We start from the raw sequence: 21,789 nt of genomic DNA, 5'->3' as shown, positions 1-21,789 counted from the left end.
GAACTGGCCCCTGTATGTGTAGCTAGAATTGCAGTGCAGGGACGTGAAATGATAAATCCCCAGTCTGTGCTGGCCATCCCCAGAGAGCGTCCTCTCTTCCCTGCTACCAGTCTTGTTGAGAGGCAAAGGGGTAAACCAAGCACTCTCCATAGCTCCAGGGCTGAGTCCATTTCTTCCCTTGTTTGTGGATGGGCTGCTGCCAGGGTGGGATGTTGAGGAACAGGAGGAGGCAACAACAGCAGCCATCATAATTTTTGTCACTACTTACCTGTTCCAAACAGTGCTTGCTGGGTTCTGCATTGTGAATGCTCATCCCTCGTGGTTTGCTTGCAGTCTATCCTCGGGCATTAGCAGATGCAGTTCCAGGGGATGTATAGATCAAACTTATCCTTTAATCATCACTCATTAGTGCTTCAAAGTAAAAACTGCATTAGTTTGGCTCAGCCTCTTCCCTGTTCAAAAACACAACAAACCCAAACCATGTAATGTTTTACAAAGCAATGCCCTATTCCTGCTTCTAGACTTCTTGAAAAATTAGTATTTCAACAAGAAACATGAAGGAATATGATCAATATGCTATTTCATTGAGGAAAAGAACAAAAATTAATTACTTTTCTCAAGTGCTAACAGTATGTGTAATACAGAACAAACTGTAAGCTGAAATTGCAGCATTAAACCATCAAAGAGCAGTTTCTCCAAGAAATTTGTGTTCCACAGTTCTTGCAAGTAAGGCTGATGCAATTATGGTTAGATCCTCTAGACAGCAAAATTGGTGGTGGGCCCAGCCTGGAGCACTCTTGTGCCACCAGGAAGGAGCACAAAGAGCAGAATCACTTCAGCTCTTCTCTCATCATCCTTGCTGCCGTGGGCTCTGGGGCACCTTCGATCTAGATGGGTCTTAGCCATGGCCCTTTATCTTGGAGCTGGTTATTCCTTTTTCTGAGACAATAAGGTGGGGTTTTTTTTCTTCTTTTACTTACTTTTCCCCTTCAAAATCAGAGTCTTACCATGACATTTGCAATGACTGACCAGAAATGTGCAGGCTAACCGACAAAACTGTAAAGATAAGCGTACCACAGCATGTCTGAGGTACACAGACCAGATACAATAGCTGTGTTTTTTTGCAAAACAATTCCAGAAGTTCTACATAAAACATATCAAGAAATTAATGGGTCAGCTCCTACACAGAAATTTTTTGATACTAGCTGTCTGTGTGTCATTCCCTGACAGCTTCTTATTCATGGAGCTGAGGCATACTTAAAAACATAGAAGGGAAATGGGCATTTGTGTGAGTGGCATCAGGAGGAGCAGTGCCTGCCCCTCTCCCCCACCTGCAGTTTTGCTACGTGCTGCTTCCTATGGCATGAGATGGGCTGCATGGAGCACACACAGTAAGGGCATCATGGTGCCATGGACTGTTGCTGCACTGCAGCCAAAAGGTACCAGCAAAATGTATAACCAAAAAAATAATAGCTGTAATAAATATTCTAGCACGGCCTTAGGTTTCAGTTGAACAGTGTGTTTCCCAGAAATTAGTAAGGTGCACTGGGTTCATGAATCTGCATAAGCAAATATTTAGGACATATGCGGAGTCTGAGGCTCTCCTGGCAGGACAGGGGAAGCGTGAGTGAGTGATGAAACTTGTCAGACTTGGTTGGAGTGGAGCCATAGGAAGTTCTGAGGTCTGCAGATGAAAAAGCAGGTATCAGTGAGAGATGGATCTGTGGTTTTCCAAGGAATACTGAGATTTATAGGATGACAAAGATTTAACAAGAATTATTTCAAGGGAGCAGTTTTCTGCTTTTTCTATCCAAAGTAGTGGTAAGAGATGTGTCTGTACTGAGTGAAGAGGTCTATTTAGGCATGTTTTGTAGGAGCAGTATTTGAACTTCTTAGAAAGCCTAACCCAGTGAAAGAGTCCTGTTAGATGTTTGTTGAGGATGCACAGATTTATGTCCCTTCTATAAGGCTTGCCCTCTACCTTGTGCCTGTTAGGAGGTGCAAATGTTGCAAGTGGCCAAGAGAACGTGCACAAAGAAGATGCCCTTCAGTAATTTGCGTCTGCAGGTGTTAGTGACTGAAAACATATCTTGCAGAAACATGCTAAAGGTGAAGTGAGGGTCTGGCATTTGCCAAAACATTGAGAAAAGTATCTCCTGCCTTTTTAGAGATAAGGACATCCTTTTCATATGCTGTTCAGGGGTCCCACCAGAAGAGGTTTGTTGAAAAGAAATTTTAACAGCAAAAAAATATTTTGTTGCCTTGTAACTGTATGTGCTTGCATTGAAAACGGCTGGCTGAGGTGCTGAAGTGCTTTTTTTTCTTTTCTTTTTTTTTTTTCCTCAGTATGTGCTGACAATGAGAATGAACAAGAGGCAGACCAACAGATGGACAACTTGTACCTGAAAGCTTTGGAGGGATTTATTGCTGTGGTGACACAGGATGGAGACATGATCTTTTTGTCAGAGAATGTCAACAAATATATGGGTCTTACCCAGGTAACTTGTTCCCTTACGATTTCCTCTCTTCGTAATACAATTCACAGAAACAACTCTCATGTCCAAAGGCAGAAAACCCAGCAGCGTGTCACTGCAAAAAAGACTGGAAATAAATGTCTTAATTTCTCAGGCAGGTACCGTGCACAGCAGACAGCACAGGTTTCAGGTTCCCTGTCCCATCCTATCAAGTTGTCTTTGGCGACTTCAAAGTTGCCTTCCTAGAATCATACTAGGGGAGATGAGAAAACATACTTGTGCCTTAGACTATGGGACAGAGGGGATAGAGCTGCTCTTTTGGATTCCCCCCTTTTTTGCTTTGTGGATTGTGAGTTTTCTCCTGTGTCAAAATTGACAATATTGGTGTTGACTGTTAACTGCACTGTGCAAATTCAAAGATAAGAGAATCCTCCTGGGGAGAAAATGAGAAATTATGCATAAACAAATGGATAAACAAAAGGAGGGTCATGGGATTTGTGTTTGTAAGCATCCTGTTGATGCACTTGGTTCTAGGGACCAGTTTCGTTTCAGTCGAGTTTAAAAACAGATAAATAGTTTCAGTTTCTTTGATTTAGCTACATGTAGCTCTTACTTCCATACAGGTGGAACTTACTGGACATAGCATTTTTGACTTCACTCATCCATGTGACCATGAAGAAATTCGAGAGAATCTGAGTCTGAAAAATGGTAATAATGAAAATACAAAATTTTTACAAAAATACAAAAATGTTCATTTTTGAAATAACCGAATTAAGTAAATGGTTATCAGCAGAGATCTGTTTGTCATGGTAAAAGGAATTTTCATTCCTACAGTAGTCATTAACTTATTCAGTGCTTTGCAGATTCATTTTATTTTGCCAAATATTGCTTAAATATGATAGTACTAAGGAACTATTTGTTTAGTATTTTCCTTTCATCAAGTGTAGACAGTTGTAAAGTAATTGTAACACTGTGGAAAGATTTATGTGCTGCAAGCTAAAACATAGGTTTAAGATGCACAAAGTCCTATTTAAGTTCCTATGTGGAAGTTTTGGGTCTGAGCTCTACAGACTGCTCTGCAATGGTCAATGCATTTTGATGGTCTCTGCAGGTAAATTATCTGAGAATTGGTTTGTTATTTCTCTTGAATCCTTCATGCTTATAAGTAGAAGAAATCAAGAAAGAAAATGAGAAAATTAATTTGCTTTAATTTGCCTTTATACAGGTCCAGGCTTTGGAAAGAAAAGCAAAGAGGTGTCAACTGAGCGTGACTTCTTCATGAGGATGAAATGCACTGTTACCAATAGAGGCAGAACTGTTAACCTTAAGTCTGCCACATGGAAGGTATAATATTTGAGCCAAATTAAGTGCATTTGATTTTAGTAGACATTTTGATGTTGAGAGAAAATACATCCTTTGTTTCTTGTTATTTCAGGTTTTGCACTGCACTGGACAAGTCAAAGTGTACAACACTTGCCCTCCTCACTCTCTGTGTGGGTATAAGGAACCTCTTCTCACCTGCCTTATAATAATGTGCGAGCCTATTCAGCACCCTTCAAACATTGACATCCCTCTGGACAGCAAGACCTTCCTGAGTCGCCATAGCATGGACATGAAATTCACCTACTGTGATGACAGGTATGCCCCACTGCTTTTTTCTTTCCAGAGGTGTTTTTATCTTCTAGAACAAAACAAGCAGCTCTTACAAATGTCCTGTGTGAACCTGGTCAGCAAGGACTAGAAGAAAATTCAGCCTGTTACCGAAACAGCTATTTAGTGGCTCACTTAATCCACCTCAAAAATTTCAGTTTGGGTGAAACTGTATTCCTGCTGTATTTCCTCATCCTGCCAAGTGAGGAATTCCATTTTACTGGCAGAAGATGAGGCAACTTGGAGGCACAAACATTAGCTTCTTGGGGTTTAACAAACTGAAGGGTTTACAGGATTCCTGTTCCCATATTTTAGAGAGCGTGTCCCATGGCATGTCGTACGGACCTTAGTCAAGGTCTGTTTTACGGTTGGCTTGGCCCAGGATGCTGTTATCAGTTAGCTGGCAAGTACTTTATGCTCTACTTTAACCAGGAATTTCCAAGGTATCCAGAGTACCTGCTGCTCTGAAATGGAGTTGCAGCCTCTTGCTCAATGAAAAGCAAACAGCCTTTATTGGTTTTCTCCCTGCACAATTTAGTGACGAAATGAAGGGGAGGGGAGGACCTTGGATCAGGCAAGGGGCTTGTCCTCTGCTCCCCACACTTCACTCTTGAGTGGAAAAAATGGAGGTCCCTCTAGTCTCCACCTGCCAGACTTGTCCTGGGATCTCCATGGCATTTCATGCCATCTACCTCTTCTCCGTCTGTGTACTGTGATAACCATCTTCTATGCATGAAAGTGATCCATGCCAGAGATCCCTCCCCATGAAGTATCTTCCTGTGCTCCATTTGCCCAGAAAGTCCTGTCTTTACTGCTGTGGATTTAGGGTTTGTTTGGGGTTTTTTTAAGTTTATGAGGTCATCCCTAAATTTAAGATATACTTTTCTGCCTAAAGAAATTGGTCTCCTGAAATTCAGAGATGCTGGCAACCTCTGGGGCATGGAGGGTTACCAGTGAGATTATACACATGCTTGCAACTTACGCAGAAACTCACAGGACCAACATTTTTGTTGATTTCTTCAACCTTTGAAGGTTTTTTTAAACTGCTAAGATTATTCTTTTAAACAATGTGATGAAGCAGCCATATAAACTTGTCGTTGTTAGCAGCTGTGGATGAAAGCAAGATTGCAAGTGTCAAACTTGCCACTGACCTTCTGACCTCTCTGAGAACTGGGCAGCAAGTAACTAGAAAAGGTCTCTGATGTAATCACAATCAAACTTTTTCCCATGGTAATATTTTCAGCATGAAATTATTGAGTTATGAATAGGATTTTGCTGCTGGAGGGAGAAGCAACAATATGGTAGTGACTCATTATTAAAAACAATATGCTCTGAATTACTGGGGCCATTTAGTGGCAGGCTACAGGAGAGTAGCAGAGGATTTTGCTTTATTGCAGCATTCACATGTCTCTGCAAGACTTAATGTATAAACCATTATAAATGAGAATTAGAGGGACTGGTGCCATCCCATTAAAGATACACATGCTTATTTTAAAAATAATGAAATAGTATGCTTTGTCTTAAATAGTGAACATTTGATTTACAGGGAAAATGTTTTACATGGCAGCGAAATACAACAGCTTCCTCTGGAGGATTGAACTTGTAGGGATTTTAGAAATTTTTTCTCTAAAACCAGACTAAAAAGTAGCACATCTTTTACTGGATAGTTTTGGTTGGATGTTTCATTCCTGTGTTATTCAGATTTTGGTAAAGCTGCAAAAAGATAGCCAGGGCAGAGAAGGAAGAGACCTCACAAACTTTTCAGGTTCTTCACAGCAGATCCACCTGTCCCCCACTTTCCTCCCAGAAGGATGTTAGTTTCTCTCCAGCAGGCGACACATCACTAGACACATAAAAAGGCAAAACACTCAGCTGTTCTTATCAAATACAGTGCTGCTAGACCAATTGCATTGAAGGAGCAGCTTATGCCAAGAATGTAAATCCAGGCTGGGGAGCAGAGGAGGGAGGCAGCATGTGCCAGTCAGATGCCTAAACTCTTTTCTGCGTACTCTGTCCTTTCTGCAGCAGTGCAGCAGGGCTGATACAGTTCATTGCTCCATAAGGGACAGTGTCTTTCCAGTTCAGGGCTGGTATCATTGAGGGGAGTGTGCCTCCTCTACCAGGCTTCTGCAGTGGTCCTGCTATCCTCCTTGCAGTTCATCTGGTGTGGACAGGTCTGCTTCCAGGGAGCATTAAGTTTTTATTTTCAATGCACTCAATCAAAGAAACTCATGGATTTCTGAGTATAATCTCCTTAGGAAAGCTTATAGTCTCTGTCTGTCACAATGCAACATGCAAAATATAGGCTGGCTACCTTACAGTATTTTGTGACATAAACTAGTTGGCTTTTCCTTAGGAGGGTATAGGGTAGGTGTAATAAGAAGCAGACAAGACTGGCCATCATTTAAAACATGTGAGACAGTAGCCCATATAATTTGCCTTCCAAAAATAAATTATAAATGTGCACCTATGACTTGACAGGGTTAGGTGGGATATGCTTGTATTCTTAAAACAGTTTTTGCGAGGTGATGAGCCTGTAGAGAAAGGTTCATGGGTATGAATAATAAATAAGGGTTGTTCTATTAAGTGCCTGCTTCAGCCATTCTTGGAGAGTGATTTAAAACTGTTCCCTTGCTCCACTTACCTTGGCTAAGTGGTTTACAGGAAGGATTATTTCAGCTGTAATACAGAAATGCTGATCAGTGGTACAATTTAATAATCCAAGTGAGGGTTTAGTTCAGCTGCAAAATGCTTTTGTGTCAGGAAGGATTGCCAGTGAGGGTGTTTTAGTCAGAAGAAAAGGCATGTCTTTGTACTAAGGCAATTTTGTTACCTTGGTGGCATCTGCACTTACTTGAAGGCATGGCTTGCTGTGGGGGATTATATGCCCCTGGTTGCTAGAAACCCGATTAGTTATATATCCTTTTCTCCCTTTTCCTGAAACATTTTAACAGTAGAGTTGAAGAAGACAAAAGGAGTAGCAGAGGATATGTGGTGATCAGAATAGGATGGTGCAGGAGGATACAATGCCACAGTATCGGTCCCAGTTAGATTTCCCATATAAGTATTCATGTGGGATCCAGGCTGTGCCCAACTGATAGGAAACTGAGTTTTATTGTGTTTCCAGTTATGTCCCAGTAAATAAGAAATATGTAGGCACAGAACTTTGGATGAGGATATAAGTCAATTTGCTATTTGACCTATTCTTGGGGATTATGTTTAAGTTAAATGAGAACACAGGGAAGCATTTGAATGGACCACCTGTCCTTTTATTCCTGCTGAGGGAAAAATGCACTATGGAGACAAAGTGAAGTGGTGATATCTGAAGCCAAAGATCCACATCTGACAAAGCTGACTTTTGGTATATGTCATATTTAAGAGTAAAATGTGAGCTACTTCTTTTGTTAATAACAAAACCTTGATTTAGGTAGACAAAATGAGTCGGAGTGACAGTCCTGGTGAAGATTTTCACGTATACAAGTTGGTTTTTTTTCCTCACAGGGCAGATACACTTTCCCAGGTCATCCATCCTGCTCAGTAATGGCCCCAGGTCCCAGGATTTTGCATTTTGGTTTTATTTTTCATTGGCCAGGGTTAGAGTAGAAGCAGCCGTGAATATTTTTGAGAGGAAATGTGGTTAGTTGGCAAGATTGTCACACTGCCTGCTCTAGGAGGCTGACAGAGTGCTTTACACCAGGCCTAAGTGTCTGTGTTAGGCTTTATTATTTTTTCTCTCTCATTTTTTTTTTTAACTAATTCTGCTTTAAGTATAACTTCATTTTGTTTGTTCCCTTCAAGACCAATTTAACATCAATAACTTGGTAACTATTTGAATACAGAAAGACTTTGTTAAGTGATCCACACCCTCACACACAGTCCACACAGGGCCCAATGAATATATACCCAGCTATTTTTCGTAGGCAGTAAACATTAGAGCAGTCTTCCACAGAGCCTGACTTCTCAGTCCTGATGGTTCTTACCATACTATTTTAACTCAAGAAATAGTACACAATGAGAAGCTTTGTGCTCCTATAAAGGGACAGAAAAACACAATTTTAATAAAAAACAAAATACTTGAACTAGCTCATCTTGTAGAAAATGCAGCCTCCAAGCAGTGAGTTTTGATTGCTTTGCTATGTCTCAAAGACATAAATAGGGCAAAGTTGTACAAACCTAGAAATAGAATTCAGATTGCTTGTTTGTTAATTGCGTACCCTAGGCACAAAATTTGCATTTATTCCATGTCCCTAAAATCCAATATTAAGATACTTATATATATTGTGTATTTAAAGGAAACTGAAAAAGTGCTCAAAACACATTTAGTGGAGGCAGTTGGGACAGGTCTCCTACTGTAGATGGCTATTGCCCACCTCTTCACTGTTTTCTAAGATTTTGTCCTCTGTATATCATGACAAGTTTAGCTTAGAAAACTGAAATGTCAGGCAAAAGTTAAGATTCCCCCAAAGGTATTTGTGTTCTCAGAAACAAGTTGGTAATAGGAAAATAAACAGCCTCATAGCCCACCTCTCATCTTCAGCAAAAAAGTATTATTATCTTACTAATTAGTATTCTACAGATGCAAAGGAAGCACAAAGCCTACCATGACAGGAATGCCGTCTAAAACCACCATACAGTTTGTTTTCTAATTTTGTCATTCCGCAGCTTGCACAAAGAGCAATTTTCTGTCTGGTGTCTAAACAAAAGTAGAAGTCTTGTGTCTGAACTCAGTTTTGTACATGATCCTTTGGTATTGTGGGACGTAGACATTTTCCTGACTTTCTTAGCTACGTACTCCTCCTCCTCATAGCTCCATGGGGTGCCTTTTCCTTTGCATTTAGTCCTCTAAATGCCTAGTGCGTTCACTTGGCATCTTGTGTTGCTGAGAGGATTTGTGTGGAGAGCACACAGAGTTTAGAGGGTGCACCTCATTGGCAAACCTCAAAGTAATGCTCAGATGAGGTCAGTAGAAGGACCTGTGCTAAAACACTCGCTGCCTTCTGGCCCAGGGGCTGGTCAGGCTCTTGGCTTTGCCCAGTCTTCTTCCATGAACATCTTGGGAGATCCACAGGATGGCTGTGATGAGTACAGGGATAGCTGCCCACTTCAACCCTGGTGCATAATGTGGCACAAAATACGCTAACCTGATTTCCAGCCCTGCGCAGCCTGCAGCCTACGAGATTTTTTTTAAGCTTTTCAGGGTCAGCAGCACCACGGGAGGAATAAAGGAGGGTGTGAAGTGCCAATTTATGTACCCAAAACTAATAGAGATAACAACTATTGGAGAGAGAGTGTTTTTTTTATAAAATAGTGGTATTTAAAAATGTACTTCGGAAACACAGTCAGTTTTAGGGGGGTTTCGTGAGTGGGAAAATGAAACATTCTACAATATTTTTTTTAAAAAATCATGTCAATCTGAGTAGTCTTTAAAGAGAAGTGGAATGAATCTGAGTAGTGTTAACAGATAAACAGATCAGTCAATGAGAGCATAGCAGCTGTTTAGCCATGTTTTATTTTTAAGTAACTATTTTAAAACAATTACTCTTCATTAGTATTTCACTGTTACCAGGCATGGGTTTAGAACTTAGCCAGTGTTGTGGGGTTTGTGGGTAATTTTTTTATCTCATATTTTTATCTTTTAATGTAAGTTTTTCATGCAGTTGCTTCTAGTAAAACCCACCACTTGCTAACTGCCATCCAAGATTATATTAGATCTAATTCAATTTGACATTGTCACAGCAGGATTGTACCACAAGTCATTTTGTGCCATGGAATGACAAGTAGAGTAATTTTACAGTGAGGGTGCTCATTATGAACAGCAAGGAACAGTTTGAGGGGAATTACAGGACTGGAATACATGAATTTTGAAGAGATATTACAATTCCCATATGAGAAGAGTCCCTCAGCCTGCTGTAACATGCATTCTTTGTTTGCTATCTCAGTTCCACTGTTGACTTCCATGAAGGCTGTAATGTGGGTTTGGATTTGCACTGCTGCTGCTGGGTGCATGGTGCTTCTGTTCTTACCCCATTACTTTAATTTTGTTTTCCTTCTCCATGCTGAACCCCCACTTGGCTCTCAGCTCCCAGTGACTGGATTAAGAGTAAATACTCAACTTCTTGAATTTTAAAATCCTTCTCCTTTTGATGAGCTCCAGATTAACTGGAATGGCTTTATGGTATTGTGCCATTATATAGCCAAAGGCCATAGTTTCTGATTTTAAAGACCATTTGCACTGGTCCTGGCAAAAGCCTCTGGTTGCTTACACCAGTGTGTCCCAGCTGGCTGTGTAAAGGCAAGCAGCAACTGTATTTTGAGCCTTAATTTTATTAGGGCTCTTTCAGTATTTGTTGTTTTCTTCTGATGATTCAGCTTTGATGACCAATTTGTTATGAGAAGAATTTTCAATAACAAAGAAAAAACAATTGCGATTTCAGAGAAAGTTAGATTTGAGTGGGATACAATTTAAAAGCTCAGAAGATTGTCAGTGAAGAGAGTAAAAAAACTCTTTAAAACCTGGATTCAAACATTTCCCCTTTGTTGGTCTAATTTTAAATGTAAATAAAACTGGAAACATAAACAAAAGAGTAAGTTTTTGAGGGGAACCCAATACAAGCTACAGCTTTTGCTCAATTACAAACCCGGGTTTATTCCATTGAAAGCAGGACAGAGAATAGTTTTCAGAGTGACAAAACGAAGCGGTGCTGGGGCTATGAGCTATAGAGTTCTGTGGAGATAGAGGCAGGGAGAAGCTGACTCAATACCTTGGTGTTCAAGCTATACACAAAATAGTTCCATCTTATGTGTCTTCCTTGCTGTAGGGGGGTTCAGGAGATGAATGCCATGCTCTTGCTGTTTGTTTTACAGTATTTACATGTCTGTCTTGTGTCCAAAGGGCTTAGCCTTCCAGAGAGTATAAAAAACTGAGGATGCCTCTTAAAAGTAGCAACACCACAAATCAAATCTGGTGGTGGCAGATAAAACCATTCCGAGTGAGTTAGTGATGTGGCATAAAACCTGGTCCCTGCCACTGACAGTTGTGAAATGCTGCAAGATGTGACCATTATTTGCAAACCTTCCAGCTTTTAAAGGTTTATGACAGCTTCACAATCAGTTTGTGTCCTTTCTTCTGCTGTTCTCTGTTTTACAGGTTATTATAACAATTTCAGAGGTAGGAAGATGTATACAAGAGTGTCACTGTCTTGTAAACCAGAAGATAATCTTTGCTTTTGAATTAATTTTTTATGGACTTTTAAAATTTACCACATTTCATGTAAAGCTGTGTGTGATGGTATTTCCAACTGAAATAAAGTGTTTTTCTTTCACCCCCTCATTAGAGAAAATCATCTGCACAGTTTGATGACCTATTTTCATTGATTCAGGAACTTCTGAGAAATCCTGTCTTGCCTCAAAAAAAGACTCTGAAAAAAAGGTCTAGTTTTTGAGATCATAGCTTTCTTTGTCTAAAATCCTACTTAGTTTGTGGATTAGTCACCCAAGTAACATAATCCATATGCCAGAGTTTTCAAATGATTGAGGAAAAATTAAATAGATGAGCATTTTTTTTCCTTTTAACTGCCCATAATTTCTCACCTAGTGTTATTTTATGAAATGCAGTGCCCAAAGTAGTGATTTAACCATTTTGCATATGTTTTTAAAATGTACACATACAGTGGCAGCAGCCACTACCCCTCTCACATGTATTTGATTTTGAATGGTGGTTGTTGGGAGTTTCTGCATGTAGTGGGCAGCTTGAGAGCTCTGTCAGTAGCAGAAGTTGATACCTTCTATTAGAGATAGCATGCAATAGGCATAGGAGAATTTGTAGTGCACACATTAATATCTTTAGGATTTTTTATTCCAGTAGTAGGACAAGGTAGTTTATTCTCAACACGGATATTTCAGAATGTGATCGGAAGTCCTCTATAGCTCCTCATGTATTTGGAAGCTTAGAACTTCTCATTTTGCTTTTTTAATTCTGTTAGCTTAAGGACTTCAGCTGATAGCTGCCCTGCACATGTAAGCATAAGGCTACAATGACCTGAATTTTAAATACTCGGTTTTTTTTCTTGAACAAGAATAACAGAGTTGATTGGATACCATCCAGAGGAGCTGCTGGGTCGTTCAGCATATGAGTTCTACCATGCGTTGGACTCGGAGAGTATGACCAAAAGCCATCAGAACTGTAAGTCACATTCTTATTTTTCTTTGTTGTTTGCATCTAAAGAATTAATTGTGTGTACCTCAATACATAGTTGAAATCTGCTGACCCTTCCAGGGGGTCTGGGTTTTGACATAATTAAAACTAAACTTGGATGTTAGAGAGGAAAATCACTGTCTCTGTAAGGTATAGTGCAAGGTTCAGCTGAAAGTTTGAAAAGCTGAGTTAGGCAGTTCTAGCCTGGTGAGAAGGGCATTTCCTGATGGTCAAGAGAATTGGGATTGTTCAAAAAGAAAAGAGAGGGTATTGGGGTGACCTAAATGTGGCCGTCCAGTACCTGAAGGGAGCTTTAGTCTTCAGTATCAGGATGGTGAGGCACTGGAACAGGTTGCCTAGAGAGGCTGTGGCTGCCCCATACCTGAAAGAGCTCCAGGCCAGGTTGGACGTGGCTCAGAGCAACCTGGTCTAGTGGACTGTGTCCCTGCATATGGCAGGGACTGGAGCTAGATGATCCCTTTAAAGTCTTTTAAAGATCCCAAGCCATTTTGTGATTATCTTTCTCATGTGCTGTTGGACTCAGCAGACAGAGCCAAAGGGAAATAGTGTTTTTTTGAATGTCTCCCTTTTGCTACCAAGTAACAACTGTCTTCCCCATCCAAAGTTGATGTGCAAGGAGATTTTCTTAAAGGGGTATTCATTATGAAAACAATACCTACTTCCAGGAACAGATGCTATTATTGTTATATAACAGATTTTGTTATTGTTATGCCTATGGGAACTGCCAGTTTTAGCTGTTCTTTAAGTAAAGTATCTGAATTATTTGGGGAGCAGAGATCAAATCCATCCAAGAGAGATTCCTCTCTTCAGGAACAAAATTTCCATCTCTTTCACATCAGGTGTCTTAAAATAGGATTTAAATTTTCAGTCTCTGTCCTTAAGAGTTAGTGCTTTGGCTGGAGACAAGTTAGTGCGTTAATGTACAAATAACATTTCCCACCCTTGGCTGTTACAGCCCCCAAACCAGTTTATTGGAGAATTCTAAGCAACACATCACTAAAACCTCTGCAGATGCTCTTTTAATAGAAACAAAGCAAAACAGCTAGACTGGAACCTACAAGACCAAAAAACAAACCCCATATACCTTGCTGTGATGAAGGCTTCTGTCCTCAGGAAAAAGCCCATGACTTAAGTCATGTCTATAGGGAATTGGCCACCAAATAGAATTACAGGAAGTATTTCTGGACTTCCCAGAGAAAAGTTGCAGCAAAGAATAGCTGTCTCACCTTAAGGGATTAGCTCCAATGGCAAAGATTCAGGACAGTTTTAAGTTGAAATGTTTCTTGAAAAAGTGTTTGGCAGTGATGAAAGTTGTATACTGGAAAACAGTGTTGATACGAATCATTCTGCTTCCAAAGCTGCTTAAAAGAAAAAAAATAGATCAGCCCATACTCAGTGAGAGTTATCTGGGAATGTAATTTTTAAAATGGTTTCTTAAGTAATATGTTAGTGTTTTTACCAGTAAAAATGAATAAGTGATATTTATAGATAGGATGTTAATATCCTGTGCTGGGCTATTGAAAATCATCCTGTGAAATCAGGGGGTGTGCTGCACTGGTGCTTTTGAATCATTGGGTTGGATTTCTAAGAATGGGACACTACCAGGGAGGGAATAAAATGGGAGCTGGCAATCCATTTGGTAATGGGAAAGGGAAGGTGAGCAAGCCCTTGTTGGTGATCCCCATCTAGTTAATGAAATGGGGGCACTGAGTTACTTGTCCATTGAAAGATTTCTGGAGAGTTTCTAGTATCTACAATGACCAGGCATTAATACATGTTGCTCCTGACTCCAGCAATTCAATTACCCTCACGTCGTGCAGGGTGTGTCCAGATGCAGTTTGTGCCCACTGAAAAGGGCCATGTCTTACAAACTTGCTGCAGGGTACCAGGTCTGATCAAGAACCACAGGACCAAAGTCTATTGCAGTGATAAATGCAATTTCCCACAACAGAACTCTCAGTTTAAATCGCCATCAAATTTGACCCTTTTAGTTTTTCTAAGATTAATAGTTCTTGTGTCTTCTGGGACCATCAGCTTCTTACCAAGTCAGAGAACAACCACAAAGTGACAGCAAGCTGTGACTTGACAAAACATAAAAAGGCCATGTCCTTTTGTATGTGGAAATAGCTACCTCAAAATTCATGTTCAGCAGACCTGCATTTATTAAACAATAATATTTATCAGAAATATACTCTGTATAGAATACAGCTCCTTGCAATAATGCAGTCATCAATTCTGATGGTGCCCACCAGTTAGCAGAAGTTCAGCAAGCCTTCCAAGAGAAAATCATGGTTTTGTGTTCTATTCAATTCATCCCCACCTCCCTCCTCTCTCCACACAAAGATAAGGAATATAATTGGAGCCTATTTCATTGACATGTAACTAGTTCTGTACAGATACAGGTAATGTATACTTTATAAAGTAGAAAAAAATAGAGATGTGAGAAGTTCACACTGAAGGCAGAACCTTAAATGTAGCATTGGTAACAAAGTCGGCAGTTACAAGTGTATTAGTAATTTTTGAGATTACCCCATGGAGGGATTCTGCTGTACTTTATTATATCAGAACATGACATGCTTTGAATAATAATAATAAAAAAGATTAAAGCAGTAAAAAGCTTCTTTGTAATGTAACAGGCGCCTACACTGTGACTCTTATTGATGAGCTGATGATTAGGAAGCAGCGTAATTATGTTTCACAAACAGAGCAGAACAGTCCAGTCACTAAAACGCTTTGAAATGAAAGCCTTTTGATTTTGTTCCACCAGAAGTATTTAATCAATAAAAGTAATGTTCTACTTTGTCTAAATGAATTAAATGAAGGATGATTAAATACTCCTAGGAAGAAAACAAACAAACTTCAGAAATAGAAGGATAAACACAGCAACAATTATCTGCAAAACAGTTGTTGTATTTCACAGGCCTGGATTTGTACATTTGTATAGTGGCGATGTAAGAGAGGCTGACAATAAACAGCTTCTTTTAATGGCCACATTCACATGGAATTTTTTTGTAAAAAGACCATGGTATCAATTTTCCAGTCCTCCTGAGTCAAACTGCCTTATTCCTAGGGCATTAGTTCGATGGCATACTTCTTTTGGATGTAAAAGCTGTTTAACAGGAAAGGCTGTCAATGTGTGGTCAAAGGTTTAGTTCGTCCAGTTCCCACTTCAGCTGCTATTCAGTGTGGCTATGTCTGCTTACAGGTACAAGCTCTTGTTAGTGAAAGTACAGCTTGTCTACTCTAGCCCTAATTTTTTTGCCATTGATGAACATTATTTTTCCTTCACTGACAGCTTTAAATTACAACAGACAGGACATCATAAAACCTTACATTTCAGAAGTCCAAAGCTCCACACTGAAAACTCATCCTCTGCAAATATTGCAAAATATTGGAGGGTAGCAGGGCTACAGATTTCAGCCTTCAATCATTTAGAATATTTAAACCTAAGTTCTACTGTTGTCAGTTTATTGTTTGAGAAAGACAAGATAGTTAAAAAAACCAGTTAAATAAACATTATTTGATTTGGTGATGTGAGTCTTGGTTTCTTCTATGCTGCTAATTCCAAGCTCTTGGAATGGAGCTTGGAAGAACAACACAGATCAACCAGTTCAACCAGTGGAAAAAATATAGTAGTTCAGCTTTTTGTCTAGACAAAGCAGTCCTGTTTACTATTCTTAATTTTGATACCTTTTTAAGAATTATATTACTATCATGAGATCTTAGTTTTTAAAAAAAAAAATCTTAGTGAATATAGTTTTAAAATCACCTGATTTTTATATTTATCAAATACCCAAATAAGGAAACTGTAGTTTCCTCAATAAATTCTCTTTTCTACAGATCAATTTGGGAGCCCAAACTGAGACACTTCTACAACAGGGTCAATAGGCAGCAGTCAGTAGGCATTATTTTGGGAGCTGAGATTATTATATTAAATTTTATTTAAATTATAAATTATATTATTTTTAAATTTTTAAAATTCCACATTCTGATCTGAACATTCAGACCATCTCAAGAAATCAAATGCCAGAATTCAGATTTACAGTCTTGAGTAGACACCTGAAATGAGCAGCCCATTTCATGTTTAAAACGGCTGAATTTCCCTGAAGGTAAGCGCATCCTTGTCCACAAATGCCTTGTGCACTTCTGCATAATGAAAACTCAGGAGCCGGTGTATTTAAAACAAGTGTTACATGTTGAGTGTTCCTGTCCTGATGCATTATTTATATCCCTGCCCTCTTTTCTCAGTGTGTACAAAAGGTCAAGTAGTGACAGGCCAGTACCGTATGCTTGCCAAGCATGGGGGATATGTATGGCTGGAGACCCAAGGAACGGTGATTTACAACACCCGAAACCTGCAGCCCCAGTGCATTGTCTGCGTCAACTACGTGCTGAGGTGGGTACAGGGGACACACCAGAATTCACATGTGCATTCACATGCTGGAGAAATGCAATATTTGGAGGAGCTTTTTAAGGGTCTATTTATTCAACACTGTTGTTCCAAAATCAGTTTAGTCATGTTTGTTCAGTCTTGTTTACTGATATTAGACATGGATAAAAAATGTGGCATGCCTGTTCCCATACATGCTGTCGAAACACACCACAGCCTTCCTCCTCTGCAGTGGCTGCTGTGCTCATACAACAGAATATAAGGTCTGCTTTTAAGACTGTATTGTGTAACACAACTGCTAATGTGTTTTGTTTTTCTAATGCTGTGACCATGAGATAAAACTAAGTAGTAACTGTATCCTATGTTGCTAGGAGAAGTTATTTACAGCCTTAAAAATCAGGACCAATCACAAGGTTTGCCTTCATTTGGCAAAACTCAAGTTTTTTTGGTCCTAGTTGGGGCCAAAATAGGAAATAGTTATTTGAGTGATAGTCTGGGTCATTATAGCCTTGACTACATCCCTTTAAAAAGCAGAGCAACAAAGCCCTGAGTATTCCCACAGAAGTCCTGACCACACTCTCTGCGTCATCCGAAATGGTGGTGCTCAGCAACGCTGGAACTGTGCCTCGCCTGTCGAGAGCCTGGCACGCAACTGAGGGGCCAAAATTCTCCTATAGCCCCAGCTTCAGAGAGTTTGTACTGCCTACTTTATCCACATCTTTCATCTTTATGGTACAAACTGCCTAAAACCTATTCTCTCATAGTGAAATTGAGAAGAACGATGTTATGTTCTCCATGGACCAAACAGAATCACTCTTCAAGCCTCACCTGCTAACGATGAACACTGCCTCTGACAGCAGCATCCCTGCAACAGAGAAGAGTGACTTCTTGTTTACTAAGCTAAAGGAAGAACCAGAGGAACTTGCTCAGCTGGCACCAACACCTGGTGATGCCATTATTTCCCTGGATTTTGGTTAGTATTTGTATAAATTATTTTTGTGCAACAAAGAACCACATGTGAACCTACATTTAGAAACTTAATAGACAAGGTCTATTTGCTGTGTGTACAAATTGGGAGTAATGGCTAAAAGAGCCCACATGCTCACACCAGTGGAAAATTTCTGTGAATGAGAATCAGGCTTTCTTGCTGACTAAATAACGTGCATTAAGTCTATGCCAACTTATTGTCATGGCAACTAGGAGCAGTGTTTACTTTTAATGAATAGCTGCAGTTATATCATAACACTGCACCAGCTAAAAATATTCATTAATATTGTTCAATTCCTATCCAGGAACACAGAAATTTGAGGAAGCCCCTGCCTTCACCAGTGCTGTTTTGACACCAAACAAAACATGGCCAGTGGAAGTGAAAAGCCACCCTGCCCAAGGTGAAACACTGACGATACCATCCTTTACAATGCCTCAGATTGCACCTGGCAGCAGTACTCCAAGTGCAAGCAGCAACAGTAGTTGTTCCACGGTAAGAAGAGCTTAAAAAACATTAAAAGCATGTTACGTTTTGTATGCAAATCCCATCAATAGATGTAGACAACATTTTTGTGTTGGCAGTCCTGTCTCACTGCTTATTTAGCAAGGCCTAGAGTATCTCTAGCCTTCCTGTACTGCATCATCCCTTAAGAATTAGCAGCAAAACTATCAAATGGGAGCAATATCCTGGCTTCAGACTGCAGTCCTCATTGTCTCCCCGCTGTCCCTTAGTAATTACTGTAACATATAAAACCATTAGTAGGAGAACATGCTACCACCTTTCATGGATTTAGCCTTATCTAAAAAGCCAATGTAAAATTGTGTGGCCACTGGGATCATTGCCCCAGACCCATCCTCCTTCTGTTAAGTAGAAGCTGTAGCTTTTAGAAAGCTTAGCCAAGTCAGGCTTTTGAGAGCAGCTCCGTGGAGTTTCCCACTGAAGAAATGAACATGCTTCCATGGCACTGCCTTCAAGAGCTGGAACCAGAGGGCATCCAGTCTTAAGAAAAGCATGGAGGTATTGTTAAGCATCTTCTTTCTTGACAAAAGTATTTAATGGTGTACATTTCTTGTTCCTGGTCTAAGTTGCCAAAAAACATCTAAAATAGGATGACAGCTAGGTTCCTGTAATGGGTGCTTATGTTTTGTGCTGACAATCTTGTGTCAGAGAAAAGCTTCTGATAGAAGTGGACAGTTTTGGGTGCTGAGCACACTAAATATACCATCTTCCCATTCACTTTTCATAGGAAAGATCTGTTACGGAGTAACAGTATGGTGTAAATGACACGATGCTCAGCCAGAACTGTGGTTGTCTTCCTGCTTATAACAAATGGTTATTTCCATGCAGCCCAGCAGCCCAGGAGATTATTACACTTCTGTGGATGAAGATCTTAAGATTGAGGTGATTGAAAAACTTTTTGCCATGGACACAGAATCAAAAAGTCAGTGCACCTCCCAGGTAATGAACTTTCTCTTCCAAAAGCCACCAACATCAGTCCTGCTACTAGACAGTACAGCTGCATGTTGTGTATGCAGATATTGGGATACAGCATTTAAACTGCATTTGCACGTGCACACCAAATCTCTGATGCACATTAACAAAACAGTGCACTTCCAAAAGCTGCCAGGTCAATCTCTGTCCCTAACTCTCTGAAACACAAGGTTTGGAGTGTCACTGTGGTGGCAGTGCTAAGAAGAAAGGGTCACCAGAGAGCTTTCAAAATTTGGAGGCTTCTGTCGATTGGTTAAGGAGTATAAGCAACAGCAATTTGTTTTTAAATCCAGCCAAATGACTAATGAATAAACATCCTTTCTAGAACAAAATATAAACAAACCAATTCTTGCAAAACAACCGAATGAGAGGAATGCCCCTCATAGCACATATGTCCTTTAACTACAAAATGAAAACTCATTTTAGATATATGCTTCCTCTTTTGCCTCTCAGAGGTTTTCAGAGAGAGTTGAAAATTACATGCACATAAAGTAACACAGTCTCAGTCTTTCTGCATTCTAATAATGATGTAAGTGTAGAAATTTCCCTTGTAAATAAATAAACCCACTATTATAACATTACAGCAAGTGAGCTAGTGAATAAAAGGTGTGTGATTCAGCTTACTTAACTTTAGATACTTGAAATGCCTTTGTGAAGAGCTTATACTTCATAGATGAGAGAAAGGAATAGGCACTGCTGATTGGTAGCGCAGACCTCACACACATCTCTATCTATTAATCCTACAGAAAGTTTGGGGTGTTGGGGCCCAAATTAGGTACTTCAGTTTGCCAACACAGTTTGGAGACTTAGGTAGGCTGTAATCCATGTTCTGAAGAAATTTTGTCTAAGTCTGGACATAGAGATGAAAGCAAGAGTGGACAGATAGGAGACAAGTGTGGAGGCAGGATGAAACTCACTGCAAGACATTATATGTCCAAACTTCAGTATTGTCAGATTCAGCATCTGCTTGCACAGGTGTGTCCCACCACATCAGCTACTTTGGTGGAAAAAAATGAGTATTATAAAAGTGCTGGCAGGGGTGTTATGAGCTGACTGGGGGGCCAGTGTTGATTATCCTCTCTGTTCAGCTCTGGTCAAATGCCAAGAGAAGCGAGTGTGGGTATGGCTAGTCCTCCAGGGGAAGAAAGAATACAATTAAAGTGTGGTAGTGTCCTTCTGGCTAAATTTTTTCAACCCTCACATTTTTAGACATCTTTTTTTTCATGCAGCTGGATTGTGAGAAAGCTGTGTTTTTTATTTTAACATGAAAAGGCCTGAGGTTGAACTACATGCCACATGTAGAGTCTTGGCAGACACGTTATTCAAAGCTTAGTGAAACAACATCATCTTCAGATCACAGTGATGCTGGAGGCTGCAAACAAGCTGCTTTAACAAATACTGCTCCTCTGAGAGTTTTTTTCCTTCAGTTTGTTATCCTAATTTTTCTACTGATGATATGATGAACATGTATGCTAGCATAGAAACAAGGTATCTTTAAACAGGAGCTGACCAGTTTCATTAGGTAAATGTGGCACACTGATTTTTCAGCTTTGCATCTATTATTATTCCACATCACAGTAATTGCCACAACTATTACTAACTTATAGTTTCTTTATGAACTTACTTTATCTTTGCACAGACTGACTTTAATGAACTGGATCTTGAAACCTTGGCTCCTTACATTCCTATGGATGGAGAAGATTTCCAGCTCAGTCCCATCTGCCAAGAAGAACGTCCTCTCTCTGAAAGTGCACAAAATACCCAGCAGAGTCTAAGTAGCATGACTACCATCTTCCAGCCCCTTGCTCCTACTTCACAGAATCAGTTCCTCCCAGAGAAATATTGCCCACAGCTATCAAATGAAAAAATTAACTCTTGTCATGGGTCCCTGTCATCGGTGTTCTTCAACAATATGAGTAGGTCATCACTGCCACCATACCATGACCAAGCCAGCACTCCCCTGTCTTCAATGGGAGGAAGACCAAACACCCAGTGGCCACCTGATCCCCCATTAGAATATGTTCCTGCAAAATGGAGACTCATGGATAAATACTCAGGATCCCTATCAAGTTCCCCCTCAGGCCCACCAATAACTTCTCAGAGGGTGCCCATATATAAAAAAAGGTATGTAACTAACTATGTATATATAATATATATAATATAACTATGTATATTTACCCAGAAAATAGTTTGGGAAATGAGAAGGGTCATAATCTTGAAAATTAATTTTTCTCAATTCAGCTGAAACAATTTGTTGTGATAAGCATCAGACTGCAGCTCTGGGGAAATTAATGTGGTGCTGTCCCAGTGACAGTGAGTCTGGAGGAAGCAGAAGTGGGCTAATTTTTCATTGCCTGTGAGGATACGCAAATGAATTTCCTGCTGGTCTGGTTAAAATTACACCAGTAATTTTGCAAAGCATACTTGACTTTAGGCAATTTAAGAACAGTACCAAAAAGATTTACTGGTCCAGAGAAGCAGGGACACACATGTACTTTCTTACCTTCTATGTATATTGTCCACTGGCTAGTCTCAGACACCTTAAATGTCTTTAAATGAAAGAAGAATCTGTATAAATGTC

At 39.9% G+C, this 21,789-nt stretch overlaps 1 protein-coding gene and 1 long non-coding RNA gene across 8 annotated transcripts in view; one reads left to right on the top strand and one right to left on the bottom strand.

Annotated features, from left to right (window-relative positions):
* Nucleotides 1–21,789, bottom strand: part of LOC111927605 (uncharacterized) — a 142,126-nt gene that overhangs the window by 20,869 nt on the left and 99,468 nt on the right. For 2 of the 5 annotated variants that reach the window (XR_015283626.1, XR_015283627.1), the window contains exons 2-3: nt 13,566–13,697; nt 269–452 (exon numbers count right to left, since the gene is read on the bottom strand). This is a non-coding gene — a long non-coding RNA (uncharacterized LOC111927605). Of the gene's footprint in view, nt 1–268; nt 453–13,565; nt 13,698–21,789 lie in introns of those variants that run through there. The other 3 variants (XR_002863657.2, XR_015283628.1, XR_015283625.1) reach the window with 2 other exon arrangements.
* EPAS1 (endothelial PAS domain protein 1) overlaps nt 1–21,789 on the top strand; it is a 76,388-nt gene that overhangs the window by 49,839 nt on the left and 4,760 nt on the right. For all 3 annotated transcript variants that reach the window (XM_086878381.1, XM_086878379.1, XM_086878380.1), the window contains exons 3-12: nt 2,347–2,498; nt 3,098–3,182; nt 3,700–3,818; nt 3,910–4,112; nt 12,200–12,306; nt 16,588–16,735; nt 17,494–17,702; nt 18,022–18,209; nt 19,065–19,175; nt 20,848–21,332. In XM_086878381.1, the coding sequence (XP_086734507.1) occupies nt 2,347–2,498; nt 3,098–3,182; nt 3,700–3,818; nt 3,910–4,112; nt 12,200–12,306; nt 16,588–16,735; nt 17,494–17,702; nt 18,022–18,209; nt 19,065–19,175; nt 20,848–21,332 (1,807 nt within the window). The remainder of the gene's footprint in view (nt 1–2,346; nt 2,499–3,097; nt 3,183–3,699; nt 3,819–3,909; nt 4,113–12,199; nt 12,307–16,587; nt 16,736–17,493; nt 17,703–18,021; nt 18,210–19,064; nt 19,176–20,847; nt 21,333–21,789) is intronic.

Source organism: Cyanistes caeruleus, chromosome 2, assembly GCF_971803275.1.
Source record: "Cyanistes caeruleus chromosome 2, bCyaCae1.hap1.1, whole genome shotgun sequence".
Taxonomy (NCBI): domain Eukaryota; kingdom Metazoa; phylum Chordata; class Aves; order Passeriformes; family Paridae; genus Cyanistes; species Cyanistes caeruleus.
Note: the sequence above shows the minus strand (reverse complement) of the source record. Positions and strands in the feature narration are given on the sequence as shown.